Genomic DNA, 27,051 nt, shown 5'->3' with positions numbered 1-27,051 from the left:
AAAGGGAAAAAAACGGTTTTTTGTAGAAAAAAATAACAAAATTATCATAACAAAAAACAGTGCATCGTTTTCGGAATTCTAATGAAGATTAGCTATTATCCTAGTGCTAGACGAATCGCCACGAAGATTTAGACTTCAATTTCTTTTCGAAATTGAGGATTGACGATATCGCTATACTCGTACGGTTGCCGAAAAATAGGAAGAGAACTTCCACGAGATAAGCAGAGAGATCTTCAATAAAGTTTTAATTTAAAGGGCCCAAAAAATTAACAAAAATGTATCCAAATGGCTCAAAAAACATTTTTAATATACCTATATTTTTGATAAATAAATTATGTAAATAACGTTCTAGAAAGGAGAACATCGACTGCCGACTAGTGCGTTCAGATAAGCTCTAACGGTTAGCTTTTTTAAAATGCATTTGTACTTTTTAGACTTCTTAAACCTTTTGGCCGTTTCGACGCTTTATGTATGTAAGATTTTCGGCTTAGTATCACTCTAAAATTTTAATCCACTGGAATTTTTCATATGTAGCGTATTTGAGCGACACTTTAACAAGTTTACGCTTGGCGGTATCGTTTGAGTTATTTGCGGATGGGGAAAAATATTAAATGAGTCATAAAAAAGAAATATTTTAAAAATTATTGGTTAGTGGTCTAGATCGCAGATCGAAGCTGTAACTAAGGTGAGTAGTGGTTATATTAATTGTCCGGGATCGCCAGGAACAACACCTCTAAAGTCGATAAAAGGTATTTCGTTAAAGTGCCTGTTTATGTTTAAATGCCGCCTCAGAAACAACTCACCAAATATATTCGGGCTTAGATGTCTCATCCTGTAAAAAAAAAACCCTTTCTTCTCTACTATGAATACATACTGATATACTCAACGGTGCTGTTTCAATAATCAGTGCCTACAGAGATCACTTAGAAAAATTTTAAATGATAGAAATGCTACGACAAAACAAATTTTGTTTCCCACATGAATCATTAAATTAAAAAAACGAGTATTTAGAAATGAACGACTAAATCGTACTGAAGGCAAACATTTTCTTGAGGAACCTTAGCAAGCTTAGTCTCGTTTGCCTGGCAGGAAACGCATGACGCGGTCTTACGCGGACTAGCCAAATATTGATCAAGATCTCTATTACCTCTTTTGCACCTGCCGGAAACGTGTCGACACAAAAATGATCTTTGCTAAGGTGCATATACAATTCTACTCTGTTATAAAAGAGGGTACATCGCTAATTCAGGCTATGGAAAGGTCATCATAACTCCGATCGATTCTTATTGCATATAGTTGGAAGTGTACATAATGAGTACAATGAGTTACACGGCAATAGAACGGGTTCTGCAAGATGTTTTTACGAGGTCTAACAACTCTAGGACAATGAGCACCAATTTACAGAAAGTGCATGTAAGACATTTTGTGAGTTATCTCACCTCGGTTTTTCACACAATTTAATTAACAAGTAAAGAAACTTGTATATTTTTTTAAAAGAAGTCTACGACACAGGTATGATATTCATGCGACTGCCAATTTAGCTCCAATAGTATAGAATTATTTTAAAATACAGGAGGCAGTATTTTTTTGTGGACGAAACCTTGGGACGGTACTAAACTTTTCAAAGAAAAAAAAACTATAGCACTTCTACTAAAGCTATCGCAATAAATTGACGTGTATTATGGGGTCAAGCTTTAATACTTATACCCTAAACAACTAGTCTACGGAGGATTATAAATCAATATAAATATAAATCTAAGCTCCGAAGGCTATTGAACTAAGAATAAAAAGAATACCCTATGGTGTACTGTTTGGTAAACTGCAGTGGAGAAGACGCGCAGATCAGGTATTTTCCAGACCAAATCTAAAAACGGATTCACCGACATCTAACAAATAGTAGAACAATGAGTCGTACTGTTTACAGCACGGCTTTGCTTAACATAGGTCTCTTTTGCGATTTCACAAGTGATATTATTTACGGTTTATATTTTATTACTGTATTCAAAATTTACATACGTTTTTTATTAAGTCGGAAGGAGGGTTAACAGTATAGCGTTAAATGTACAATATAGCCCGAAATTATTTAATTTTAATGTTTGAAGCATTAAGGTGCAACGTCATTTGGGTGGTTAATGCAGATTTCTTGGTGCGCATTGCCATGGTAACCATGAATATGTGGCCACCGCTGATATAAATTTTTGCAAATGGTCACTATAGCATTTGTGACAATGTCTCTTTATTGGTTTGTTGTAGTAAAAACCAAAGAAGTCCAGCAAAACCCGTATAATATCCAACCGCTTAAATACGGAACGTTAAAATTAAACAAAATAATTTAAAAAACACTACCTACGAGATTAGGAGCAGCACCGTTTTCAAGCATCCATATCGGTGTTCCCTGTATATAAAGTTCAGTTCGACCTATTGCCTAGCAAGCATAGGCAACTGATGGTAAACATTAGTTTCTTTGTACACGCAACGCTAGCGAAGTGTTTTAGTAAAATGTATCTCAGCACATTTAAGAATGTTAATGTGATTTTTTATGTAGGACAACAGCTCCGGCAAAATAGTGTCTTTGCACAAAGGAACAAAATCACTGGGGCTTTTTTTAGTGTTGACACTAATTTCTCGTAACTTCTCTTGGCTAAGAGATTTATAGGTTTGAGCACTCGCGCTGATATGTCCGTTCTAATTACGTTGACCTATAATTTAAGCTTGTCCTAACAGAGATAGAAAGAAGCATAGTACCGTCACTTTCGCTGTCTCTGTAGCTGACGGTTTCACTTTTAAAACTTCTTGTCCATTCCATTTTCTGATGTTTCCGAGCCGCACCGTTCGCAGCACAGTAAAACGTCTAATACGACCAGCGATTCGCAATTGCCCAATATGTTTTTAGATCATTAGCGTACCTTAGACGCGTTACATTGTTCAGTAAGTGCATCTAATGCAAAATATGGCGTATGACAGCAGAAAATGCGGGAAAGCTCCCGCGAGGGGATGTCAAAAATTGAAGAACAAGGCTGGTTTATATCGTCGTTGACCCAATGGGAGCAATTCGTTAAATTAAAGCAAAACCGGCTTGACGTGGCACCACGAATATTTATAAGGTGCACAGTCTAAAAATTGATTTTTTTTCATTAAGACTGTGTCTAAAGATATTTTCTTGAAAGATGCTAAAGGAATCATCCTTAAGAGTCATGTTCGTTCGACATTACCAGTATTGACAGCGACTACAGCTTTGGTTCGGGACATAAACTGTTTACTCAATCAGTTTCAAAATATTCTCCCTTCAATATATCAGTCATCTTCCAATAGTAACCGTGCATCAAGCAATATCGCAAGAAGCAAACTCGTTACATCCAACGAAATTAAATTTTAGCAAGCTAAAAGCACCAAAAAAAACAAAGGCTCACAACGGCCAAGAAGTCTCAAAAAAAGTCTAACCGTTGACGTTTATATAGACATCCTAATTGGCAATTGACATCCTTCTCTTCATTTTTTCAATCCAAAATCCAGCTGTATCAAAAAAACAAGGTCGGTCAAGCCATTTTGATAAATTTACGAGTCCTATTGAGGGTCTTCCGGTTTATCTCGTGAAAATCTTTTTTCGACTTTTTAAAAGCCGCATGAAAACTGCAATAACGTAGACCGTCAATTCTGAGCAAAGCTTATTATCCTGCTCACGTTTCGTTCAGCGCGAAGGAATTTTACAGCTCGAAGATCTGATATTTGCTTAAATCGCGTTAACGACGCTCTGTTTTCTGACGAGTTTGCTTTTTATTTGAAACAAAAATGGCTTTCTTTCGTCTTTAGAAGTAGTGGATGAATCCGTGCACGCATGAAACCAAAATTGTGGATGTCTTATCTTTTCGAACAACATATATATTTCAGAAGAATGTCTTTCATATCGTCTTTTTTAATTGACAAACTCCGAGCAAGTCCAGTTAACAGAAGCTCCACCATTTCGTCTAATACGAATCGATGGTTAATCAACCGAGCGATAAAGTACCAAAATTTTCATTTATTCCGCTAAATTTTTGATGGTCGAAGATATGGCTTAGAACTGAGGCCTGACGAAATACTGAAGCAATATATACTTATACAGAGTGGTGTTTTCCTTGTACAATCCGGTCCTTTAGAGTTAAGATGCAATGAATTCTTCAGTCAGACCACTAGATGGTGTTGCGGCTAATGTTCGAAACAGCATTAGCCAGACGCGCTCTTCATGTCGACTAAAAAACGATGGCACGTACAATATGTAGGGCATTTGCAAAATTGCTCTCGCGGGCAGACCAGCATTACCGGGTTCAAGTCACGGGACGAATTTATATAGCATATTTCAGTGTAATTATTTATATAAAAAAAAAAAACTGGGGTCACTTGATGGGTTTAGAGAGATCTGGTGCCTATCGAGTTCGTATTTCTGCTTGTAATGGCACACAAAGAGTTTCACCTACGGAATTCCCAATCAGTTTTCTCGAGGTCTGGTTCCAAGAATTCCTGCTGTAAATCGCCGACACCCTCAGCGAAGTACATCGGTATATTTGGGCCAGTGTTTCGGATACTTGTTGTAATGTAAAATAGAGTGAAGAGGAAAGACTAACTACTTTTTGGCGTTCCGTTGTAATGAAATAGCGGTACTCTTTTCAATGAAAATTGCTTTCGACATCTTTCTAGCACAAGTTATTAAAATACGCGCTAGTGTACAGTATGCTGGTGGATTAATATTAGAGTTCAATGTTCTTCTATAATTAAATTTATAATATATATAAAGTTCTATAATAGTAATCCATAAGAAAGATTTTTGTGTAATTCGATTATACCTTTGAATACAAAAGGAGAAGAATTCAAGTAGTTCTTAGTTGACCAATTTTTACAAAAAGTTAATGAAAAAATAAAGTAGTCAAATCCATAAATATCAGCGCTGTTTTTAATAAACTGGCCTCGATATTGATTTACTTAATGAATCACTCCTCCAAAATCTTTTATCTGGGCGTGACGCAAGTTGTGCTAGCAGACGGTTTTACTTTGTTTTCATGATGAAAAATTGTGATAATGATTATTATTGCATTATAGCTGATTATAATCATACGGTTGCACGACTTCTTTACCCTGTCCGCTATGTCTGTTCAATGTCATTTATAATAATAATAGTGTTAAGAAATTCCCAAGGACACCTAACGCGTGTCATAAAACGGTTATTACTACATGTATGGGTTGTGCATGTTGCTCGAGGGTCTCAAACGGACAACGGAATTGCGTACGCAGTTATCAGTCGATCCCATCCTCAGACTGTCCAGCCGAAGAGATTGCGAGCCAGACAGAGTCTATAACGGACATAGCAAAAAAATCATATCACATGGAGCAAAATTACTTCTACCAAGCATTTCATTATGGCGTTTAGGGTACTATCTGGAGCACTACCATATACCACAAGCATGGATTCCGAGGCGGTGGGTTAACAATGGCGGCCCGCCTGGTTTTCAGAGATGAACTTAAAGAAACGTGACGTGGTTCAAACCAACTTCTTTATTTCTTTTTTGTTGACCTTAAAGCCGTGTTCAATTCCGGGTCTTCAAATGATGTACTCATAAAATGGACACGACAAGGTGTGCCACTCAAAGAGCTGAAGTTAAGAGGCATCTATCAAAGGAATATTTTAATTGACGCTAGCGTAACGGGGAGTGATTTACTTTCACAAACCAAGCAACGATATTATCTCGTGAAAACAGTCTTTAATCTCGACGACATCTTGGCGTAAAGCAATAGCAGCTTCCACCTAGAACAAATACTAGTGATACTACAGGACCATGCTACAGATCTCAATCTTCAAGTCTATAAGGCGAAGACCGAAGTCTTACACGGGAAGCAGGCCTTGCAAGCACAGACTCGTTTTGTCTACGTAAAAAGCCTAAAAATAGACAACCTCTTCATGTACCCCGACCTAACTATAGTAAAACCCTATAAAAAACAACTATAAAAAGAATAATGTAAAAAAAACAGCACGTATGGAGGAAAAGATCAACGAAGGAATCGTAGCAGAAGTCACTATTAAAAAACCTCAAAAGGTATGGGTGACACTGCAGTCGAACTGCTCAACCTAAAGATCACACAAAGTGCTACTTGCTATACCCAAATAATGCGAGAGAAGCTAACCACGAGGCCTAACAATGATAGATAAAGATGAATCTCACTTTTCGATATCCCTAACATTCACACTTCAACTTGAAGCCGCTGTAGCGTATCCACTGGCCGATACTTCATCGTTCATTGATGTTTTATCTGCACGAAGCAGTAGCTTGTCGTGCCTTCAAGGATAAACGCAGGCGAAGGAGTAAGTGGATTCTTTTTTCAGGTCAGCGTTGATGGTTATGACTGCTTACAAGCGACAGACTTCATCATCTCGAGTACAAGGATATCATGTTAGCTGGAAGATGGATTTGAAAATATTGTAAAACAAGAAACGGCAATAATAATAATGCACCCAAATCAGATCAGTGAGTCCGCTCGCTAGCTTGAATACCTAGCCTTTTAAAGTAACGTAAAAGTTACGACAAAATAACTACGTTAACAGTGTTAAATGGTACGATGTCAGGTTACTTATATATTTTCTGTTTAAAGATAAATAGATAATTACTATGTACGCATATATCGTAATTATGTGTGTTACGTCTACTAGCATTAGAATTACTTGTATTATGTTCATTGATTCCCGCTATTTGCCAACTTCCTCTAAATTTCACTTATCTATACTCATGTCGGTTGACTATACGATTAAATATATAATTTCAGCGTATATGTAAGTAGTCTCCTACCTTAAAGTTTACAATTACTTACTTTCATAACTTGTTCGAGGAAATAAATATAAGAAATTTACACATATAAGATAATAACAGATATACAGACAGCTTGTAGTAAAATTGTTTATTAGTTGCTTCGTTGGCAAAGCTGAACCGTTCGCAATGCATCTCTGAAGGCCACTAATAAAAATCATAATAATAGTTACTATTATTGCCAATTTGAAATGTCGCGCCTAATGCAGAAGTTAGAAAAATGTATCCAAATATGTTGGTTTGAAGAAGCTAAGACTCACGTCGTAATTTCGTCTGTCATATCTAGTAATCACAGGTACAATAATTATACTAATACTAAAGTACCAACGGTTTTGGATGGAAGAAAAGTAACAATCAAAATCAGCAGAGTTCCAATAAAAGTTAAATCGCATAATAAATTAGGCAAAGGCGAAACAATCTATCTGTCTATGGATTATTAGAGATAACCGATTCAGAACGGTACCGATGTTCATACACAGATAACTGCTTGGAAGTTAATAATTGTTTATATAATACACAACGTGTTTGTAAGATAAAACAATTACTAAGGGACTTAAATGCTCAGAACAAACAGGCTGAAATTTCATTCAAAAGAAAATACAACAACTTGGACACGGGAAGAGTGAGGGCTGGCATTGTGCGAACAATACGCCGGTAAAAGGACGTTAGAATACACTTCGCGGATGTTATTCGTAGGCACTTTAAGATCACAAACAGTAGAAAAGGCGCCATGCAACAGTTGGCGTTCAGGTTTCAGCAGTTTCCACACCACGTTCCGCGATGTTTTCTCTCTTTCGCCCGTTAACGCCTTCTCCTTTGACTATCTTGGTCGTCGTCCTCTTAACTTCGTTCTGACACGAGCAAGCCTTTCTTGCCCCAACAATGGCCGGCACCAGACTGCAACAGGTGCCTCGCTGCCTCCGCGTGATGCATATAGAAGCCCTGAGCGCGTATGGTCCATCATGACTTAGACATGGTAGAAGCTCAATTTAGGTTTGGCGGACAGGTGGTTAGACAGAAGAGGAGGTGTCGGTGGAACTTGGAACGAATACAGGCCGTTGAAGACCATAAGTAGGAGGGGCCAGCGGTGGCAATGGAGGCGACTGCTGCACTCGCTCAGGCGAATATTCGGGGTGTGTTCGCTCGAAAAATTATCGTTGCCAGTAAGCGAGACCAGAGGCTGTTGGAGACTACCAAACGAAGACCCCTGTCTTTCATCCAGCCGGATATAGCGCGCCCCGCTGGTAAACTTCATCCTCACCGTTGTATCTGATAGCCGGTGCACTGCTATCCAACTCGACAAGCTGGCTTTACCACGCCACTCAGAAAATGTGTGCTGCAGCAGCTTCTCTCGTGGCAACTATGAATGCTCTGCTTACCATCGCTTTTGGTTCCTTAGTTTTTGCCAATACAACACAATAATAACTTGCTCTTTCTGGCATCTCAATTACGTTTTTTAGACGCCAGAAGGCTTCCAATTATTTTTCGATATTGGCTGTAAGAGTGTTAGCATCATCTTTCTGGGACTAGAGGGCGATGGAACAGCTTTGTCTACACACCAAAAGAAAATGTAGGAGGCAATCAAAAAGAAGTCATCAAATGGTACCTAAGAATGGTATCTAAATTTTTATTTGCTAGTTCGTAGATCAGCAGATAGCACGCATACACAGTATCTCTATCATATTACGGCTAAATAGAAAATTGCCATTGCTCGTCCTTGACCATTAACTCGTGGCAACAGCTCATCGCAATATAATTCCCACATCTACAGTCCGTTCTTGTGGACTGATTTATCACGAAACTGACACTCTGCTGCCAGCTGATTGCTGGGATACACTAGCATCCAGAGATACTGAACATATGTATCCAGTCACCAGCGAGCGCCTGCTATAGAGCAGAGAATCACTAACCAAAAAGCACCATGAAGTGTCGAGGCGACGGATAGATGACAATAGGTTTGTAAGACCAAGAACGTTATATTAAAATATAGGGTGTATGTTTTCCTTGATTAGAGTCTAAATCTGATCAATGTCCTACAGAATGTTCTATATACCTGTATGTCCTTATTCAAAAAAATCTTATGCTATCATACTCGCGATGTGGTAGATACGTGCACGATTTTCATGTAAAACAGGGAAAGCCTATTTTCAGATAAACGCGTAGATGAGACCTAGACCATGAATACAACGGTTTATTCTGTAGTAGTAATAATAGCAGTACTAATAATAGCAAAGAAATGACTAGGCATTGTTACACTAGAAGAAATACATTGCAGAGTATGAAAAAAAAAACCATACAGAAAAGCTAAATATGACTAGATGTTTTTTTCGAATAAATGGAATCGACTAAAAATATTACTTTTCTTAACGACCCACAATTATTGATGTAAGCCTCCCTCCTGCTACTGAGTACGTCAATACCCCTTCAATGCGGTATAGTTAACTTTATTTCTATGTGGTTTAGTTCGTGGCCTTTATCTAGTTTTTTTTTTGTTTTAAATAACAAGTCACTTAATTAAGTCACTTATTATATATACCTAAATAAAAATATTTTATATATATAAACATTTTTCGGCTACCATGTGCTCACAGGTCACGCAACTCACTGACTGGGCACGGAGCCCATTACCTTCTCTCTAATTATTTCAGCCCGAAAAGATATAACTATCACAATTTTGAACATCGTATTTTACGCTAGCCGTGTTTTTCAAATATTATAATATATTTTACACAATGAAAGATGGGAAAAAGCATCGAATAGACGTATTTCATCGAGTGCACATAAAATCGATCTCGTTCCGGTTTTAATGCTTGCCAGTGAAGTAGAGGCGTGAATTAAAGCTAGGTAGATTCCTTCCAAATACGAAAATCATGTTACAGCTTACTCTAGACTGAAAAACGTTGGTAAACTGATGCGTATGTTTTGCTTTAAACCCTATTCAAAAACGCTATAGTTTAATATTAGAAGATATAAACGTCAATCCTAGTTCACTGCACTATGTCTTGTCAATGACTCTTGCATATTGTTATCAAACAAGCTCAGCAGCTATAATCTTATCGTATACGCAATGATGCATTCTAGCAAATTTCTTAAAATTAAAAACGTCGGCGGAATAAATATAGTTGTTTGAGAAGTTTGTTTTTAACATTATTTTAAATTACATTAAATAAGGAAAAGAATCCAAACAATGCTTATTCACTGTGATAGAACTGCTTATTATCTATGATATGATTAACCCATTCTCAGAAACGGTATCTTCTTTCTCGCGGCACAGGGTATCGAACCCGATCCATTAACGACACAATCATTTTTTGCGTTTTACGGACGCATGTACACCTTTCAACGCAAAGAATCCCTTAAAATTCATGTTTCTGTGAGACAGTGACAAAGCTTAAAAATGAAGATTTTTTTTAATGGAATAAGTTTCCTCCGGCATTAGTTTTATTGCTAAGTCTTTAAATTTCCAAACAGAAATTACTTGATAGATATAACTTCTGAAAACGTCGGTTGTTTTGTGCGCAAGAGTCTGCGATTAAAAGCGTAGACGCAACCGCGCCATATCTTTCCGTTGGTGCCCATCTTGGTTAATTGATGAAACATAACTGGCTGAATTAAGTCAGATATTATATAATTGTAATTTACCACGCTCGATTTTTCAGCATTGCAATAAAATTTGCAAAAAAAATTCTATTGTGGCCAGAGATCTAGGATAATCCTCGTGAGGTTACAACTTTCACTTGGTACCAGTACAAGGCCTGCGAAGCGAGCGAAACGCTGAAGCTTAATCTAGCCATGGACAGTATTAGTATTTTTTTCGAAATAAGTGAGCGTCTGGCAGAATTCGAGAAGTCATTTGTTTTAGGCAGACAACAAATGCTGTTTCCAGCGCTATAATACATGTCCTGCAAACATACTCCGTACCCTCAAAAATGTTACGCTGTAACCCTATACAATAAAAGATCGATTTCTTATATCTAAGCCGACTGACGTTTGCATGGAACCAAATGAAAAAGCAGGGTTTGTAGCTGTATGCAGGTACTCCGAAGTCCCTGCTAAGACAATTTTAATTCAGAGCTAAACAATAAAAAAATATGAATTAAAACACTTCATTGTTTGACCGATCGCTAATTTGTTATTTCTACTCAACTGATGGACATGGGCGTTAAATAAAACAGCATACACGTTTAGCCATAGCGGCCGAATAAATATCGCACTGCATGGTTCCACCGGGAAGATACCTACACTATATCCTACTAATCTATTGACTTTCATATTTGAAATCTTGTATTTTGTGTTAATCTAAAACCGAAAGTTTGTCATGATCGTTTTGCATTTAATATTATAGTTTATTATCGAATCGTTTTATGTCGAACATTATAGTAAGTTTTATAATATATGCTTAAGGAAATACTACAAATGTGAATGTCAAATACACGATGCACAAAGAAAAAATCAGGGGCAAAAGCCCAATAAGTGCCATCCCAATTTTTGCATTTCGAATCCGCCTGGCAGAGCCGTCCACAAATGATGACGAATAAGAGCAACCTAACGATCACAATTTTTTACAATGCCACCTAGAACACTGACTGATTTCTTGAAAGACATCACTCAAAGAAAATTGCTGTGTATTAAATGATAAGGACTCCTATGAAGATATTAAATATCTCCATAGGAGTCTTTATCATGATTTAAAATAGTTTAGGCTGTATTTGAAATTGATAAGTGCAGTCGCTTGCTGAAGCACTTTAGACAATATTTAATCGATCAGCGAGTTCCACAAAATAGAAGTAAGCTCAACTGTAACCGATATATTCCAGCGAGGCTGCTGGACACTGTTCAAGTTTGTAATACTTGTATTTCTAGGACGAGAAATATATTCCACATCACATCAGCGGTCACGTCGTCATAATGAAATGTAATAGTGGTACATCTAAACCTAGTTTATCTACGACTGAAAGTGAATTTTTTTTCTAAATTTCGTTTCGTGTTAGGAATCAGCCGTCAAAATCAATGCTGAACGTCACCACCGGACGTCAAATCTAAAGTATTCATTTAGATCAGCGGTCGTATTGACAAAATTGTTTTGGCTCAAGTGGGCAAGTAGGTGAAATCCTTTAGAAAGACATCATCACAACCGGACAGTACTCAGGACAGCCTAGACGAAATCACACATGCGAACCGCTGGTTTATAGAATAGCACAGAAAGATAATATTATCCATTTTCTGGCTTGGAATGGCAGCAAGATGCATGTAGGGACAATTGTTGGCCTAGCCGTAAACATCTGATCTTCTATTATGAAGATCAGATCAGTCAACTGTTTTCATCTAATAGAGCCTCACTCTATCCTGAGGTCTACGTAAACAACCTGAAACGTGAGACTCGCTTATCAGAGTGCTTGCTTGTAAATTAATAGAAGAGACATGAGTACTCAATATCATATGATCTAAAACAAATATTACAATATCATGTGGACAGTTTGGAACAGAGATCAAAATTATTGTTACCTCTCACGTACGTTACGGCTTGCAAATGGAACGTTTCGGCGACCAGGCAAAATTCATAGCCCAGATAAATCCTGATACGATGTCCGGTTATGAATGTATGTCATAAATTGTTCCGGGTTATCATTCTAGTTTTCGGTATTAGAATCAAATGTTCAGCTTTATATCCTGCGTGATTTGGCCCCTTTTGCAGAAACGTCAGGGTATCAATTGTTTCCATATCATTAAACGTTGTATGCAAGAAAAGACTTGAACGTGCTAATACAGAAAGGGCCGTTATAGTATCGGTACTCTCAAATGCGAAACCCCATAGCGAGCCGTGATTTATAGTGTTCGAGTACGCACATGCTTATCTGGGGCTGCGATGCATCTCTAGTAAAAACCTCCATAGTTGGCTGTTTTAGGAAATATGGACAATTCGCAGGCTAACCCAAGCAGGATATGTACCCTACATCGAAATTAGTGCTTATTTCATATTCCCGTGCAAGGTCACCTAACATGAGGCACCCAAGATTTTTATTATAGCGATAGTCAATCTTTACATCTGAACAAGAGATGGTCATATCAGAACATGGTACCCGCCACAAGTAACGATAAGCTCTTACATTTTGCCTTCTAACGATATTATAAGGTCACAAATGAACCTTGTAAAAGGGCGCGATTCTCATGTGGAGCCAGGACACTATACATAAGTTCAAAAAGAGACTAGCTCTAGTAACAAAATCCTTTACAGACTTGCAATATCCAAAACGTAGTCACATTTTCCATATTTATAAAAGAAATTCAAAAATATTACCAGTGGGGCCGTTTCAACCTGTTTCGCTTTTGCTAGTTGTCAGCAATAAACAGATTCAAATTTGAATTACTCACACCAAGACAGGCAGGACTAAAACCTTTCATACAACTGTAATCGTGCGCATATTTTACTAAGTAAACCAATTAAACCCTGTTGTTGCTTTCCTTCGTGCCTTACCCTGCCCTGTTCTGTTTAGCTTTGCGTTTGGGCTATATATATATGGACCTCTATAGTAATCTTTGCTCACCGAATTCTCTGGGGCACTCGGAGCTGTCGAATCATCCCAAACAATGGACTAATGCACATTTTTCTCAATAATAACACACACCGGTATATTAATTGAATTCTAGACCACGCAATTCCAATTAGACTATATTTGTAAAAAGAAGACTCCAAAAGATGAAGACAAAGATAGATTCTGCATTCAAACAAAATCTGTTTTCCGATTTGCATTAACAGTATAGTACTGTAGTATTCCTGATGAAAACCCCAATTGTCGAATTAGCGTACTTACCTCGTCCCATTTTACGAACTTATTGCCATTCTGTAGTGCCTGCGGTACCGAGATTGGCTTGAGTTGTACCACGTGAATTCCAGCTTTGGCTCCCGCCATCTTGTGCGCGCCACCTGCCGAGCAATGAAGGGTGTGGTGCCGTCAGTGGGGGACAATGCGATGATTACACTGGATTTCACTTGAAGAACGCTGATTCCGAACGTTAAGCGCCAATAGGCCTTCTTTGAATATGCTTTATTTTTTCGTATACTTCTTCACCTTTCTAACTTGATGTTGTCATGAAACGAAGCAACGTTGTTACTCGCCAAAAAATTACACACAGGTGAGACAGAAGAACGGACTTGCCTTCGCTGACGAATCGTACATTCTGCCGTGAGTCACTAACTGTTCAAGTAATTCACACTCGTAAGTTTCGCATGACCACTGCGATACGTCCGGACACCGCACAAGAATGTCTATTTTCACTTGATGGCGATTCTTGTAAATAGCAAATTGATCCATCAATCAATTATGTAACAAGTCTAAATTGTACATTAGTCATATATGTAGTAACGTGCCTAACGGAAGAGGTCTGATATAAGCGTTAATAACAGTCATATCGTCACGAGCTTCACTCTTATACAAGCGATTCGAGTCCACCTCAGACCCTACGTTTCACTTTAAAACGAGCACCTTTTTTTCAAGAGTAGCTACTTATGTCCAGAGCGCGTCTGCTTTCCTCCCTCATGTTCATTGTCGTGCCTGCTATCATGTCACGTTTTTCTAGTTTGCCAACAAAGTCGTTTAGCAGAAACGTTTTTATATGTCTATAAATTAGCTAACATCTGCTTCTAATATTGGTGTCACCGGTGCCTACTACGTTCTATAAGTATTTTCTGTTGGTGACACTGACGCTGATATTACAAAGCAGGTCTGTTATGCACTACTTCAGTATTAGTCGATCATTAATTTGTATAGAAGGTGAAGTAGACACCTAGCCTTCAATTAGGATGGCCGTCTATTGCAGTAAATAGAATTACGTCAGTCCGCTGCAATCAGATATTCGTCTATTATCACTGTAGGTGTCAGCAACTACCGATAGGTCTGTATAATCATTTCGTCTCTAATGCTTAAACACACCTATGGTTCCATGTCTGTCTGTGCATTTTCATTCCCGCATTCGACATCATTAGCAAAATAGATGATAAGCTTTCCCATGAGGCTTTCAATAAATTCGCCCGTAAGTGACATCTATAGAACTAATGATCGAAAACGTTCAACTACGCGAATTCTACTGAGCTGGTTGCAGAGGGTAAGCTATGCGTACACAATCTTCTACTTCACGCGTCTTTGTATCCTATCAGTTATATAAGAAGGCGAGGCTTGCTGTTTACAAGTGCCCAAATCCGGTCATTTATGTCAGAGCTGCTAAAAGACTATTTGGTGAAATGTACTGCGCGGCTAGAGCTTTTCCTCATATCTAACGTTAGTTGGGTGGTCGACACAGGCATCTATGATCATCGGGCACCTTCCTTGTTCTGTTGCTATTGGCATCTGTACGCGTGTGGTGGCTGTGTTTGAAGATAAATTTTCGGCACTTATTGCAAAGAGTTGTCACGCGCGTTTACTCTGGTGAGACGCTTGAAGGAACCAGGCAACCCAAGAGGAAGGCATTGCCTGCTGACATTTTGTTGTCTCTTAGAGTCTCCATTTTGCAAAAAGTTCCTGTATCCCCTTAGTTTCCCGAACCGGACTAACAGTTCGTTTATGACGTTTCTTGGGTCCGTTCATCACGGGGCCGCTCCTCCGGAGCGCCATCCATAGCCCCATACATTCTGCCGCGCACGGAGTCTCAAGTTGCGTGGAATCGCTTGCCACCTATTACAAGCTACATACAAATGAGACAGTTCCTTGCTCAATTGTACATGCACGACTCGCACGTCACCGGATATCACCTGAGCGTTGCACGAACTACACGAATCAAATATACACATACAGGTGCTCGTTTGGTAAGCTGCTGCCGGGGGTACCACACTGCATGGATGTCGCCGTCGTCGGCAGCTACAGGATATTTTCTGATGATCTAGAGTGGTCTTAGGTGGAAATTGCTACTGGTGATGCTCAAACGGTGGAGACGGAAGCTGGGCTCGTGCTCTAGTGGCAACACACACGAATCTCAGAAATGAAATCATTTAGAGATAAACGCTCGAGCTCGACAGGTGAGTAACCATGAGGAACTCAATGAGACTAGTCAGTTAGTTTCACGAGAAACTGTTGAAAGAGCTACTAGTCGGGGAAGGACGCGCAGACTGGCCAGTGTAGGGCTTTCGCTACAGCCTGGTGGCGCCGCCTAACGGGCCCCGACGTAGACAAGCGGCGACAGGGCGCTCTCCCGTCAGTGCCTATTGCCGTCTACACCCACCTCCACCATTGTACATACATATATACAGTGAAGCCGCCTTCCCTTCGTAGTGCTAGCTTTCGCTCGTTGCCAGTGACCGCCGCCGATTTACTACTAAGAATACTACTGTGGCCGGTTACACCGCGACACGGGGTACGGGGGCAGGTGGGCGGTTGGGCACCCGCCGTCAACATGATGATTGTCGAGGCAAAGGCCCAGCTAACCGACCAGGCAAGCAACTACTTCCAGCAACAATCGCGGTAACATCGTGGCAATACATAGAGTTCCACTGGTCGCTGCTTTGATTGATTTATTTCGTAGCGCCTTCAGTCTCTCCCGTTTTAACTCACTGTGATATTATAACATAAATAGGAACAGCTGCAGAATGAGGAGTCCTGTTTTTCGGCAAGTTATTAATACTCCAGGACAATTATTCGAGTTAGCAAACAGATGTCACACCGATCGGACCAATGCAATAGAAGTGAGACCTTATGTGCAGGGTTGCTTGCGATGGGTGATGGCGGACATGCTCGCGGCTTCGCCGCAGGGCGCCAACAAGTGGCTTTGTCGGAGCAGTTCGCCCTTCCCCAAAACTCCGCCGACCATTAGCCCCAACTACCTGCCTAATAGAAGTCCTGCTCTCTTCCTGCTAGGTAATCAACAAAACTAAAATGTACAAGTTTAAAGAACTATATGTAAATAACTAAAGCAGTGAAGTTCTAGATACTAAAGTTATAATTTATCTTAACCGGGTCTAGTAAAAGGTGCTGTCAAAATTGGTTGAATATATATAACCCAGTGTTGGCTATATATATCAAACTAATGCGCTTTGTATGCATTTCAAATAACGGAAATGAATAAAACCATAAGGAAGTCCATCACCGTAAGTTTAGGAAGGCAATCTACAGCTGCCCAGTCAGCTCTCACATATAGTGATTTAGTGAACAGGATTGAACCAAAAGTTCTTCATTAACTAAGCTCGAATGTGTTATACGCGTTCTGTAAAACAAACTATGAAAGCCAAGAATGAAAAACTGTCGGTTAATCCTTAAAGTATGAGGCAAATTCCATAAAGAACACAATTTCTTATGACGTTAAATTATACCTCATGCAGTATTGTGATAAGCTCTCTGGGAGTACATTATGGCACTCAAGTTTTTAGGGATTTTATGTTAGATATTTTAGAACTTATATCCGATATCGTTGTTCGAAGTTATAAAATTATTAGTTTCTATCTCTGGCGCAGACGATAATAAGATAAGAAAGACTACTTTCTTATTCTTTATGCAGCCGGCGACGTTATAGGAAAAACCGGTGCTGCTGATTAGCGTTGCCACTGCAACAATTAAACAATTTATTCTTGAGTTCCAAGTGCTTCCCTAGTATGTTTGGGAAGTCCTCTTCGTTTTTAGTCCTTCATTACAATAATTCGATATGCATATTATAGTATTCAAATATGTCCATATAGCCTGATCTCTTTAAATTTTTGATTTTTCATCTTAGCTGCTATAAATCGACATATGCCTTCCTTTGAGATATCTTCCTCCTAAAAGGCCTCGACTCAACTGATCTTCCCGGGTATGTATTTCACTGTTATATTGTATCTCATAAGTTCAGGACGCATCCGCTAAAGTCGTTTTGGGCGAGAGTCTAGAGCTTATAAAGGTATGCTCTCCAGCGACTTGTGACCAGAATGGTTTGTTACATTATTTTTAGCCTAGATGTAGTGTTCGAACTTCTTACGGGTAACGAGTATTGCTAGACACTTTAGTTTGCATAACCACATAGTCTATCTGAAGTACTATAGATCTTCCTTTGTAGAAATACGTTGGAGTAAGTTTATTTGTGATGGGTTTAAGTCTTTTGTTGTCGGCTTTACTAGTAATATTCGTATTCTTATATACGTCTATCTACGGGTTGTGTTGTAATAGGTTTGGTGTAAAAGGTAACAGGTAATTGTCACACCAACGGCATTTCGCTAATAATCTTTACTTTTTCTGCGTCTTCTTTGAGTTCATCTTTACTGATCAGATAATTCATGAACTTGGACTCAGACACTGCTATCGAAGCTTGGCTTTATCAAAACGTGACCCCACTATATGTGCTTGCTCAAACAAGGCATGTAAGTTTCGATGATAATTTTCAAACTTGCGTTTCGTTTTTACCCACATTATTATAACATCCGCTACCACAACCACATTCTTCATAAACTTGTGTCGGTTTTGTCTGTTAGGCTGTCTTTTAGGCTGACGGTCCGCAGTATTCATATCTACCTACTGGTGGGAATCCAACCACATTCTTCATAAACTTGTGTCGGTTTTGTCTGTTAGGCTGTCTTTTAGGCTGACGGTCCGCAGTATTCATATCTACCTACTGGTGGGAATCCAACCACATTCTTCATAAACTTGTGTCGGTTTTGTCTGTTAGGCTGTCTTTTAGGCTGACGGTCCGCAGTATTCATATCTACCTACTGGTGGGAATCCAAAATGTTGTATGGTCGTGCCTTTCCGGGCTTAATACCGTTTAGTAAAATTCGTCCTTAGAATTCCATGTCAAGAATATTCTGTTTTGTGTGGTAATAGAGTGCCATTTATTATAGAAATATGGAATATTGTGGCCTACGCATAGCCTTACTTAGCGCGTGTGTATCCAAAACAGGCGCTTTAGGTCGCGTCCAGGTTGATGTACAGCGACGGGATTTTACATGCGTTCCATAGGGTGGTCCACTTTTTGGATAACTCCCAGACCTTCTAGCTGTTTGATTTGGTTGACGATGGCTTTCACAAAAGCAATGAGTCGCGGCTATCGAATTGCTCCGACTCCTGCCTTGACGTGAATTTAGAGTTGTTGTCGCACCTGGCCTAGATGTTGACAGATCCTTGTATTCCTCAACGAGAGTTTCTTTGTCTCAATGTTTACGCTTTGAGCCTCTCGCGACACTTGTATCAATTGTAATCAGAAACATATACTTGCAGATAGCAGCGTTTTTATCATCAACAACTCAAAATCTAATTGTCTTTTTTACTTGATTGATCCCATTATGATTACTTATGAATCATCGTGCATCTTGAAGACTGGTCAATCCTTCTAGCTTAATTGGAAAGCTCTGTTGAGGTAATGGGGGTTTCAAAAAGATCCATTGGCCCATGGCATCGCCTGCGGCTCTTGTGTCAAGGAACGTCCGAATTTCTATCTTTTGTTTATTTCCAGTTATTAAGAATTATTATACTTCGACGTACGTATGCGTGCTAAATCATCTTATGTGCTACATTCACTGCACGTTTGATCCATAGCTGGGCATCTTCGTGTAAAATGTAAACGCCCAGAGTTTTGACGCGGTTTTCTTCGTTGTTGTTTGTTTCTTACTTTTCGACCTGTGCAGTGTTGCCCTCTGCCCTGGGGTATCACAATAACATCATTTATTTGCTCATTGGCACCGTACATTCCTCGTCGGTCCCGTTTGATTACCGACAGGTCACGCTCATTTTCTTTGTTTTCAGTGCGCCTACGACCTGGTCTGTTTTTTTTCTTTTGGCACTCTTCACGAAGAAATGCCTCTCTAAACGCATCCCTAGGATTAGTTTATCCCTGGGCTTCTTAAAGTTCTCATATCCGCACCTCGTTGTTTGCTGATCCATGCGTTCTTTGAACTCTTCGACCGTTTTTGCATCTCCATTGTTCGTTTTCTGGAATAAATAACTTAATGATGCCTAAAGTTCTTTGCCTGCTGAGTTGCCACCAGAAACCGTGTCGAACTTCACCAAACACTGACTTGAATTATGTTTGTTGTTTTCTGGACTATTGCTTGAATACATCACTGATCTGGGTATAATCTGTCCGGACGTCAAAGGAAATTATCCGATTCTCATCGCGATCTTTTTCATGACAGGATGCTTGTTCTATGCGTCGTTGTTACTTTCTTTATAATGTGTCCGTAGTTAAGCCTAGATTGACTGAGGCATATTAATATTCTACACGAACGTCGTATGGTAATTGACAGGGAACTGTGTGACATACTTTGCTAGGCAGCGCTCGACGGTGATGCACTGACGCGATCATTTTGTTATAACTACGCCTCGTAACGCCGAGACTCTTAATTTTTATAGGGTTCCGTACACTGAGAATGTCTGTTAATAGCTAAATGCTCGCAGCTTTATTATTCGCTTCAAATAGTCAATCGGAGTTGGGTATATTTTCCAGATTTAAAATGCCATTAGTAAACTTCGTGAACAATCTTTCAACAGTACCCTGAGGCAACGAGTCTACACCGTATATGACACAAATATCCTGAGATGCTCCGCTAACTTTTTGACCTCGACAAGAGTTGAATGTTAGTAAGTATCAGAAACTCCGTTTATTGCAGTCAAATTACTGCGGACTTCTGGCGGAGCGAGAGCATAATCGAGTTGTATATAGGAATATGTAAGCAGTGGAGAAGCAAAGAAAAAAGTGAACTGTTGAAAAAAGCATCTGTTACTTAGCTTACAATATATAATAATCTTTTTTTATTTTATAACAACCCCTTCATCTCAAACAGCTCAGCTAATTACACTAATCACCATACTCTTGTAATATTATCATATTTTATTTCTTTTTTTGGCTCTATTTATTTTATATATTGATTTGTTAAGCTCTGTCAAGTTAAATGTGGGTGCGGTAGCTTGGCCTACCAACGTCATTAATGTACTAAATTTTTTAATGAAACTAACTAAACCGCTTTTAAATCATTTTTGAAGATCCTATTTCTAAATTAATAAATAATTTCCGATTAGTAACTCCGTAGTGAAGCGAAATTTATATGTGAAATGTTGTTAAGGTATCCCTCAAGACATGTCAACAAAAAAATTTCCAGCGGAATTGAATTTTTTGGGCTGATAGTAAGCGAAATCTCCCGAAAATCCAAATGGCCAAAAGGCAAAAATGCGACCACCGAGTAGATGATACGACTGATGACACCTAATTTGTAATACATATTATATTTGTCTGAAAAAAGCCGCTAACGTCTTTATCTACATAAATGATGTTATGCTCCGTTGTGCTGATTTTTGAATTAATTCAATGTGATTCCTATCGCGGGTCTTCCACTTTGTCTTATGTATATCTTCTTCGGAAGCTTTATGGAGCTCAGCAATAATATTAGTTAATCTCGACCACCCAAGAAAGTCTATAATCTCTGTGGGGATTCGTTCGGCTTAAAGACCTTCTTCATTCTTCGCCAAAATATATCCTAAATTATCTCGAATAACCGGAATTTCTACAAGGGTTGCCTATTCAGAATGTGAGGCTTACAAAAAGAAATAGTGAAAATATTATTTTTCAGCGACTTTAGGGCGCATCTATTTTTGCAGATGTTACCGTTTTCGAGAAATCTACTATTTAATAGATCTGCAAATTAAAAGAAAATACATATTCACAAATTTTTTACCGTTTTCTTTCTAGTTACAGCTTACTTTTAGTATAGATCTAGGCTAGATTTTCGATAGGTTCTTTTATACTTAGCTATAGCAAAGTGTCTATATATTTTACCCATTTTAAGTTATGTTTTGGCAAGTACTATTATTCTTTTATCATTTATTTCTTTACTATTCACATTTTGATTAAATACACAGAAAATGATCCTTCTCTTATGCTATATTCTTTTTAGTGTTTGAAAATATATCTGTATAACTCCCTTAGAGCTCAAAGCTTGGTGGATGACCAGATCAATCAGCAACCTAAATCCATCTAAGATCTCTCTAAAAAAAATTGTAGGTTATATCTTTTACTTGTTCTGACTTCAAATTTCTTTACGTGCGATGGATGAATTTTAGTGTGATCTAAACGCAGTTATCTACATAGCTTCGTAACTACCTAGACTCTTCAATATCTCAAAATATTATATGTAAATATTATATGTCATCCTCTTGAATAAAGGCACCATCAGATTAACAATATAAGGTACTGTGAGTCGCCTAAAGTTAACTCTATTAACAGAACAACTTGAATTCAGCACTTGTATGAGTGACAAAAAGTGAATATTTAATCTTTAACCTAAAGAGCCGTGCTGATATATTTAATGAAACCTATACAGTTCCATAATGACACACTAATTTTTGGAGCTAGCTCAAAATCGTGTCTGTTTTTAGGGCAATAGTGAGCCCGTTGTAAATAAATGTATCTAATATAGATGAAATTTTATGTCGTCACGGGATCTGTCTTCATTTATAGGTGTAAGCTTCAATTGAACAAGTGAATTGTTATGTTGAGGTTTTACATAAATGAACACTGATACGCGCATGGGTTCTCAAAGGAATACTGGCAAATATTTTATATACGAGTTCTCACAGAGACTTAGCGTATTCAATTAGATAGATTTAATGTAGATTATAGAGGAAAATAAATAATCTTTGTAAGCTCAATAATACCAATGACTAATCCCACTGTGTTAATTCTAGACTGCAAGGAAGAATACCAAAAAGATTAAATGTTTGGAGTTTTACTTCGGGAAATTTCGTGAAGCATTGCTCGAGACAAGTAAATATACAATGTCCTAACAAAAATTCAGTGTGTTTTTCCAATAAAGACCTACGCTGATTTCGATCTCTGCAGGTAATTTTGCTATATAATATGTATTACTTTGACATGACCAACAATTTCATAGCTGATCTACCAAAATAAAAATTTGAAACAAATTTTTGATAACTTACATATAAAGATAAACAATATTTGTAGGATTCTTCTATGCTGATCTATGAAAACAGCGTTATTATTACTAAAGTTTTTTTTTATTGATCTTTTTCTAAAATGTTTGAAAGAATGATACATCAATACTGTACCATTCTCACTAAGACTTTACCTTATAGACTTGTCGTCGTCTCGTTGATTAGACATACATTAAGGACTGCTGATTATTACAGACTTTTATTTCTTGTATGGGGCTGAGTTCCAAGTGATGTCAGCGGAACGGACTTTTTAGGCTGTTCATATATGTGAAATAAAAAGCTATATAATATTTTCAACCTGGCAATGTAGATCCATCACTATTTTACTGTTGTCGTGACATTGATTTCAAAGGGAAGTTTTATAATTACTTCACAGTTTAATTCAGATTACGTAAACTTGATAAACTAAATAATTCTTTATTTCGTAAATCATATACTCGAATATTTAAAAGTATGCTCGCAATGCCTAAACTTTGTAACTTCCCTAGTATTTCAAGCTAGCGATAAAATCGGGAAGCTGTTTAGGTTAATTTTTTTTTCTCGTTCAACATTGTTTCATCAAAATAGACGTCTTGTAATTCGGAATCGTACGTGGCTTCTTACGTCTGTGTGCTCTTTGAATCAGGATCGCCTTAGCTAAGGGCAGCCAAATAATTTTAATAATACCTGTGAATTTATTGGTAAAAGCTAAACGGTTTTATGATTATACCTTGAATGATAGTACTGATAATTTTGCAACCACATACAACTAGTTGCGTGAACTAGAATCCAATTGAAACGTCATAAAGACTACCAGATCATTTACCATACTGTAAATAGAAATTTCTATTAATTTAAGTTTGGGAAGGTTAGAAAAACTGAATTTAAAACGGCTTGTCTTCGAACAAGTATGGAAATTTTGTTTTCAAAGCATCATCATAATTTTATCAATGGCTTGTTGCTCTCCCTCGCCGTTGTCAACATTCTCATGCAATTTCAAATCGTCGGTGTGAAATTAATAAAAAGCACCGCTTGCACTGTTGAAAGTTAAGTTACTAAGAATGAGGGCTCTAAAACTAAAACTGGGCATGAAAAATTACAACTTGAAAAACGTTCATTTTAACTCAATAGTTGTTCTGTGTGTAAATAAAATTTCATAACACTTAGCTTATTGCTTTGTTTAGCATTGAGGAGAAAAACCTTTAAGCATAAGTGTTCCACAAAAGTTTATTATTATTAACAGCTTATGAACTAATATAGGTATTTTCTGATGAACGCTGTATAAGCTTACGACTATCATAATACTTTGTGAGTGACCAAGGAAATATTTAAAAATGAATGACTTAATAGTTTCCTCGCAAATAGACCCTAAGTTCACAGACTTGATGTTCATGAACAAACACATTCTAGCAAACATTCAAACATAAACATATTCTCATCATATACAATGAAGTAGTGTGTGTTCATTTCTATGAAGAACATCTGAAACTACTTCCTGCCCACTTCAGATTTCTAACTTTAAGGATGAAAATCCCATGAACATTATATTATTATTATACATTTCGCCTTCGATCAAATCGTTTATGTCATCGTAACATCGAGTGATGAGTAAAGTAAAACGATTAATCGATTGATGGATTGCGGGTATTAATTTGTCCAAAATACCTTCTTTTCCTTCCAACCATCCTATTCCTCACCTATCTAAATTCAGGTTCTTCCTAATTGCTTAATAAATCTGTCATTATAATTAACCTCCTTACGAGCCTTCACAGCGCGCTTCGCAAAACTCAACCCTTCCGTTCACAGGCAAAGTTTATCCAACAACTTCGCGTAATACGCTATCTTAGCCAGCATTAAATTTCTACCTCTTGAGCTCTTTCCTAACTATATATATCTATATATATAGTCTACAGCGGCAATTTTGTAAAACTAGATATGTGGTAGTATAATCAGTTGCTGTACTTATGGAAACTGAGAAATGTTAGGCATACGGTAAGTAAAAAAAACACCGTAATTGTTCCACTAAAAACGTCAAGTGAATAAGCTTCATTTTGATTTTCACTTCGAATATGAGTAGCTTATGGCTCAAGCCTCATGGCCTTCGAGTTTTTGAGGTGTACATACAGAAATCCACAGAATGCTGCAGCTCCCAGTTTCATGATTCCTCCCTTATAACGTTTACAACGAGTCTCACACACGCACTCGTGGAAGCTTCATGCGAAACCGTTGATAATAATAATAACACATAATAAATAAAGTTCACGTTTAAGTTTGTAAACGAATACAAATGCATAGGGTGAGATTGTAGACAACATTGTCGCAGGATGGTATGAGAATAACACTATGGAAGAATGCAAGTATTTGTTAAGCTAGTTTATCGTTAACGTCCGGATAGGACACGATACGTATCGATTTGTACCGCTGTTGTTGCTGCTAGATATGACTTTTTTTTGGACCTTTCGTGCTGATCTATTGGTTCATGTTTATGACTTCAATTATTAACCTGCAATTCTAAATAAATTTATCAATTTCAAGTTACATTTATTTAGTACTGTAGCTCTGTTATGCGATCTAATTTCTAAACAATTTGTAGGTACAATAATTCGAAAGGATATAGTCCATCAATGGACATACATATAGAATATGCGTGGTGTGATTATGTGTCAACATGCAAGGTGCTTATATTAATTGATATATATGCAGCTTTTTTGCCGTTGATTACTTATGGTTACCTCGTATGGTTACATAACAAAGTTGTAAGCTACGGATTATCCGTACTCTTCTTCATACTGACACACAAATAACCTAGCACTTTTTAACGTTAGTGAAAACTTTATATGACATAAATGTGCAAAGTCTATACAACAATAACCACACACAGTTTTAATGCTTCCTAGATCACATCACAAACACTTCACTATCACGTAAAACACACACTACATTTTACCATTATTGCCTTACGTGTACAGATCTAGTCACTTCCTCCATAAACCATACCCTACAGAAAGCCCTTAGTAACTTTTAAATAATTTGAAGCTGACGCGGAAAATCTTAAATCAGAACATCGCTAGTCTGCTGTGTGTTTGCCACAGTTCGAGTTACGCTGTGACCGTCACGCATGGCCACCTCTGCTCATGCGCGATTTTTGTATCAGAAAGGGAAACAACAGTTGAATACAACGCCATCTGTAGGCCGGCAGTGAAACTTGGACACGCTGATAAAAGGGGTAGTATCGCCAGGTGCTGATATATTGTTAACACTCACTTCTGAAGAAAACCAACGTCGGAACCGCCGTCTCACTCTATGTCCATTGTCGACAAAGGAAAATTATCTGTAATACAACTCGGCAACAGATTAGCTCGGCAAAAAATATACCAAGCGTTCTAAAAACTCTGTGTTTCTAAGGACGGTGAGGTCTTCTTAAGTAGCTGCCCTTCAGTGAAACCCATGTTTACTCCGAGCTCAAGGCTTAATAATAACTTAATAATAAAAGCTAAGTATATTTGTGGTTTGTTATGTGATGTATTTCAGAGTGGAATAAGCTTTTATTTAATCAAGGTGTATAAAAAAAATCAAATTTGAAGGACATTTCTACAAGTACGTGTCAAACAGCCCCAATAAAGCATCGTGTTAAATATAGAACGCTCTTCTCTAGTACACGACAATAAAAATTAATCTCATTATTTTTATTAGCTTTCAACAAGCGCTAGAAAACTATTGTTACGTTTTATATTGAAGAAGTGTTAGCGAAAATCCTTTCAGAAAAGCGTCTAAACAAGCTAGGTTTAGAGCATATATTTACAGAAATGGCTTTTGTTAAGTCCGCGCCTTATCGTTTGCCATAAGTTCGTGGAAACAATTAATTACGTGCCTCAGGGAATATTTGTCTGACTATGACATATAACGTGTCCCTGAGGTTCTCGTTAACAATCGACGGCTTAAAGGGTACACTCACGTAAAACAACTTCATTGATGGCCTGAACGTAATAGAATGATTATCAGAAATGTAGTTTTGGACGGTATTAATTAACTGTTAAGTTGCATATTTATCTACGATGTAGTACACTATCTAATTAGGGTAGCCGTAGAATTTATAATTACAGTAGATATTCGTTCTGCATGTTAGATTACTGATTGCTAAGATTCGCTCAAGTTGTAAAAACGATTACTGTTTTCGGTCATAGCCATAAGCTTGTTGATGTCTTGTCTAAAGCGAGCTTACGTTTGGTTGCACTGGCTTCGGATGACCGCACTCGAAAAACCGCAAATTGCTGGAATACAGTCCCAATTTAGGACTAGCGCTAATTAAGTAATAAATTTAAGTTTGAAGGTCCTTCCTGTTTGGTAAA

The 27,051-nt window shown here is 37.9% G+C and overlaps 1 protein-coding gene across 6 annotated transcripts in view; it reads right to left on the bottom strand.

Annotated features, from left to right (window-relative positions):
- The window catches only part of Plc21C (Phospholipase C at 21C), an 88,187-nt gene extending 62,368 nt beyond the window's left edge, over positions 1-25,819 (bottom strand). Inside the window, exons 1-3 of one of the 6 annotated variants that reach the window (XM_086992004.1) lie at positions 25,435-25,819; positions 13,988-14,119; positions 13,643-13,755 (exon numbers count right to left, since the gene is read on the bottom strand). In XM_086992004.1, the coding sequence (XP_086848130.1) occupies positions 13,643-13,741 (99 nt within the window). In that variant the 5' untranslated portion in view covers positions 13,742-13,755; positions 13,988-14,119; positions 25,435-25,819. Of the gene's footprint in view, positions 1-13,642; positions 16,689-25,434 lie in introns of all 6 variants that reach the window. The other 5 variants (XM_086992001.1, XM_086992002.1, XM_086992005.1 and 2 more) reach the window with 5 other exon arrangements.
- Positions 25,820-27,051: the final 1,232 nt, after the last annotated feature.

Source organism: Varroa destructor, unplaced genomic scaffold (assembly GCF_002443255.2).
Source record: "Varroa destructor unplaced genomic scaffold, Vdes_3.0 BEIS01000006.1, whole genome shotgun sequence".
Classification (NCBI taxonomy): Eukaryota; Metazoa; Arthropoda; class Arachnida; order Mesostigmata; family Varroidae; genus Varroa; species Varroa destructor.
This window is presented reverse-complemented; position numbering and strand designations above follow the sequence as displayed.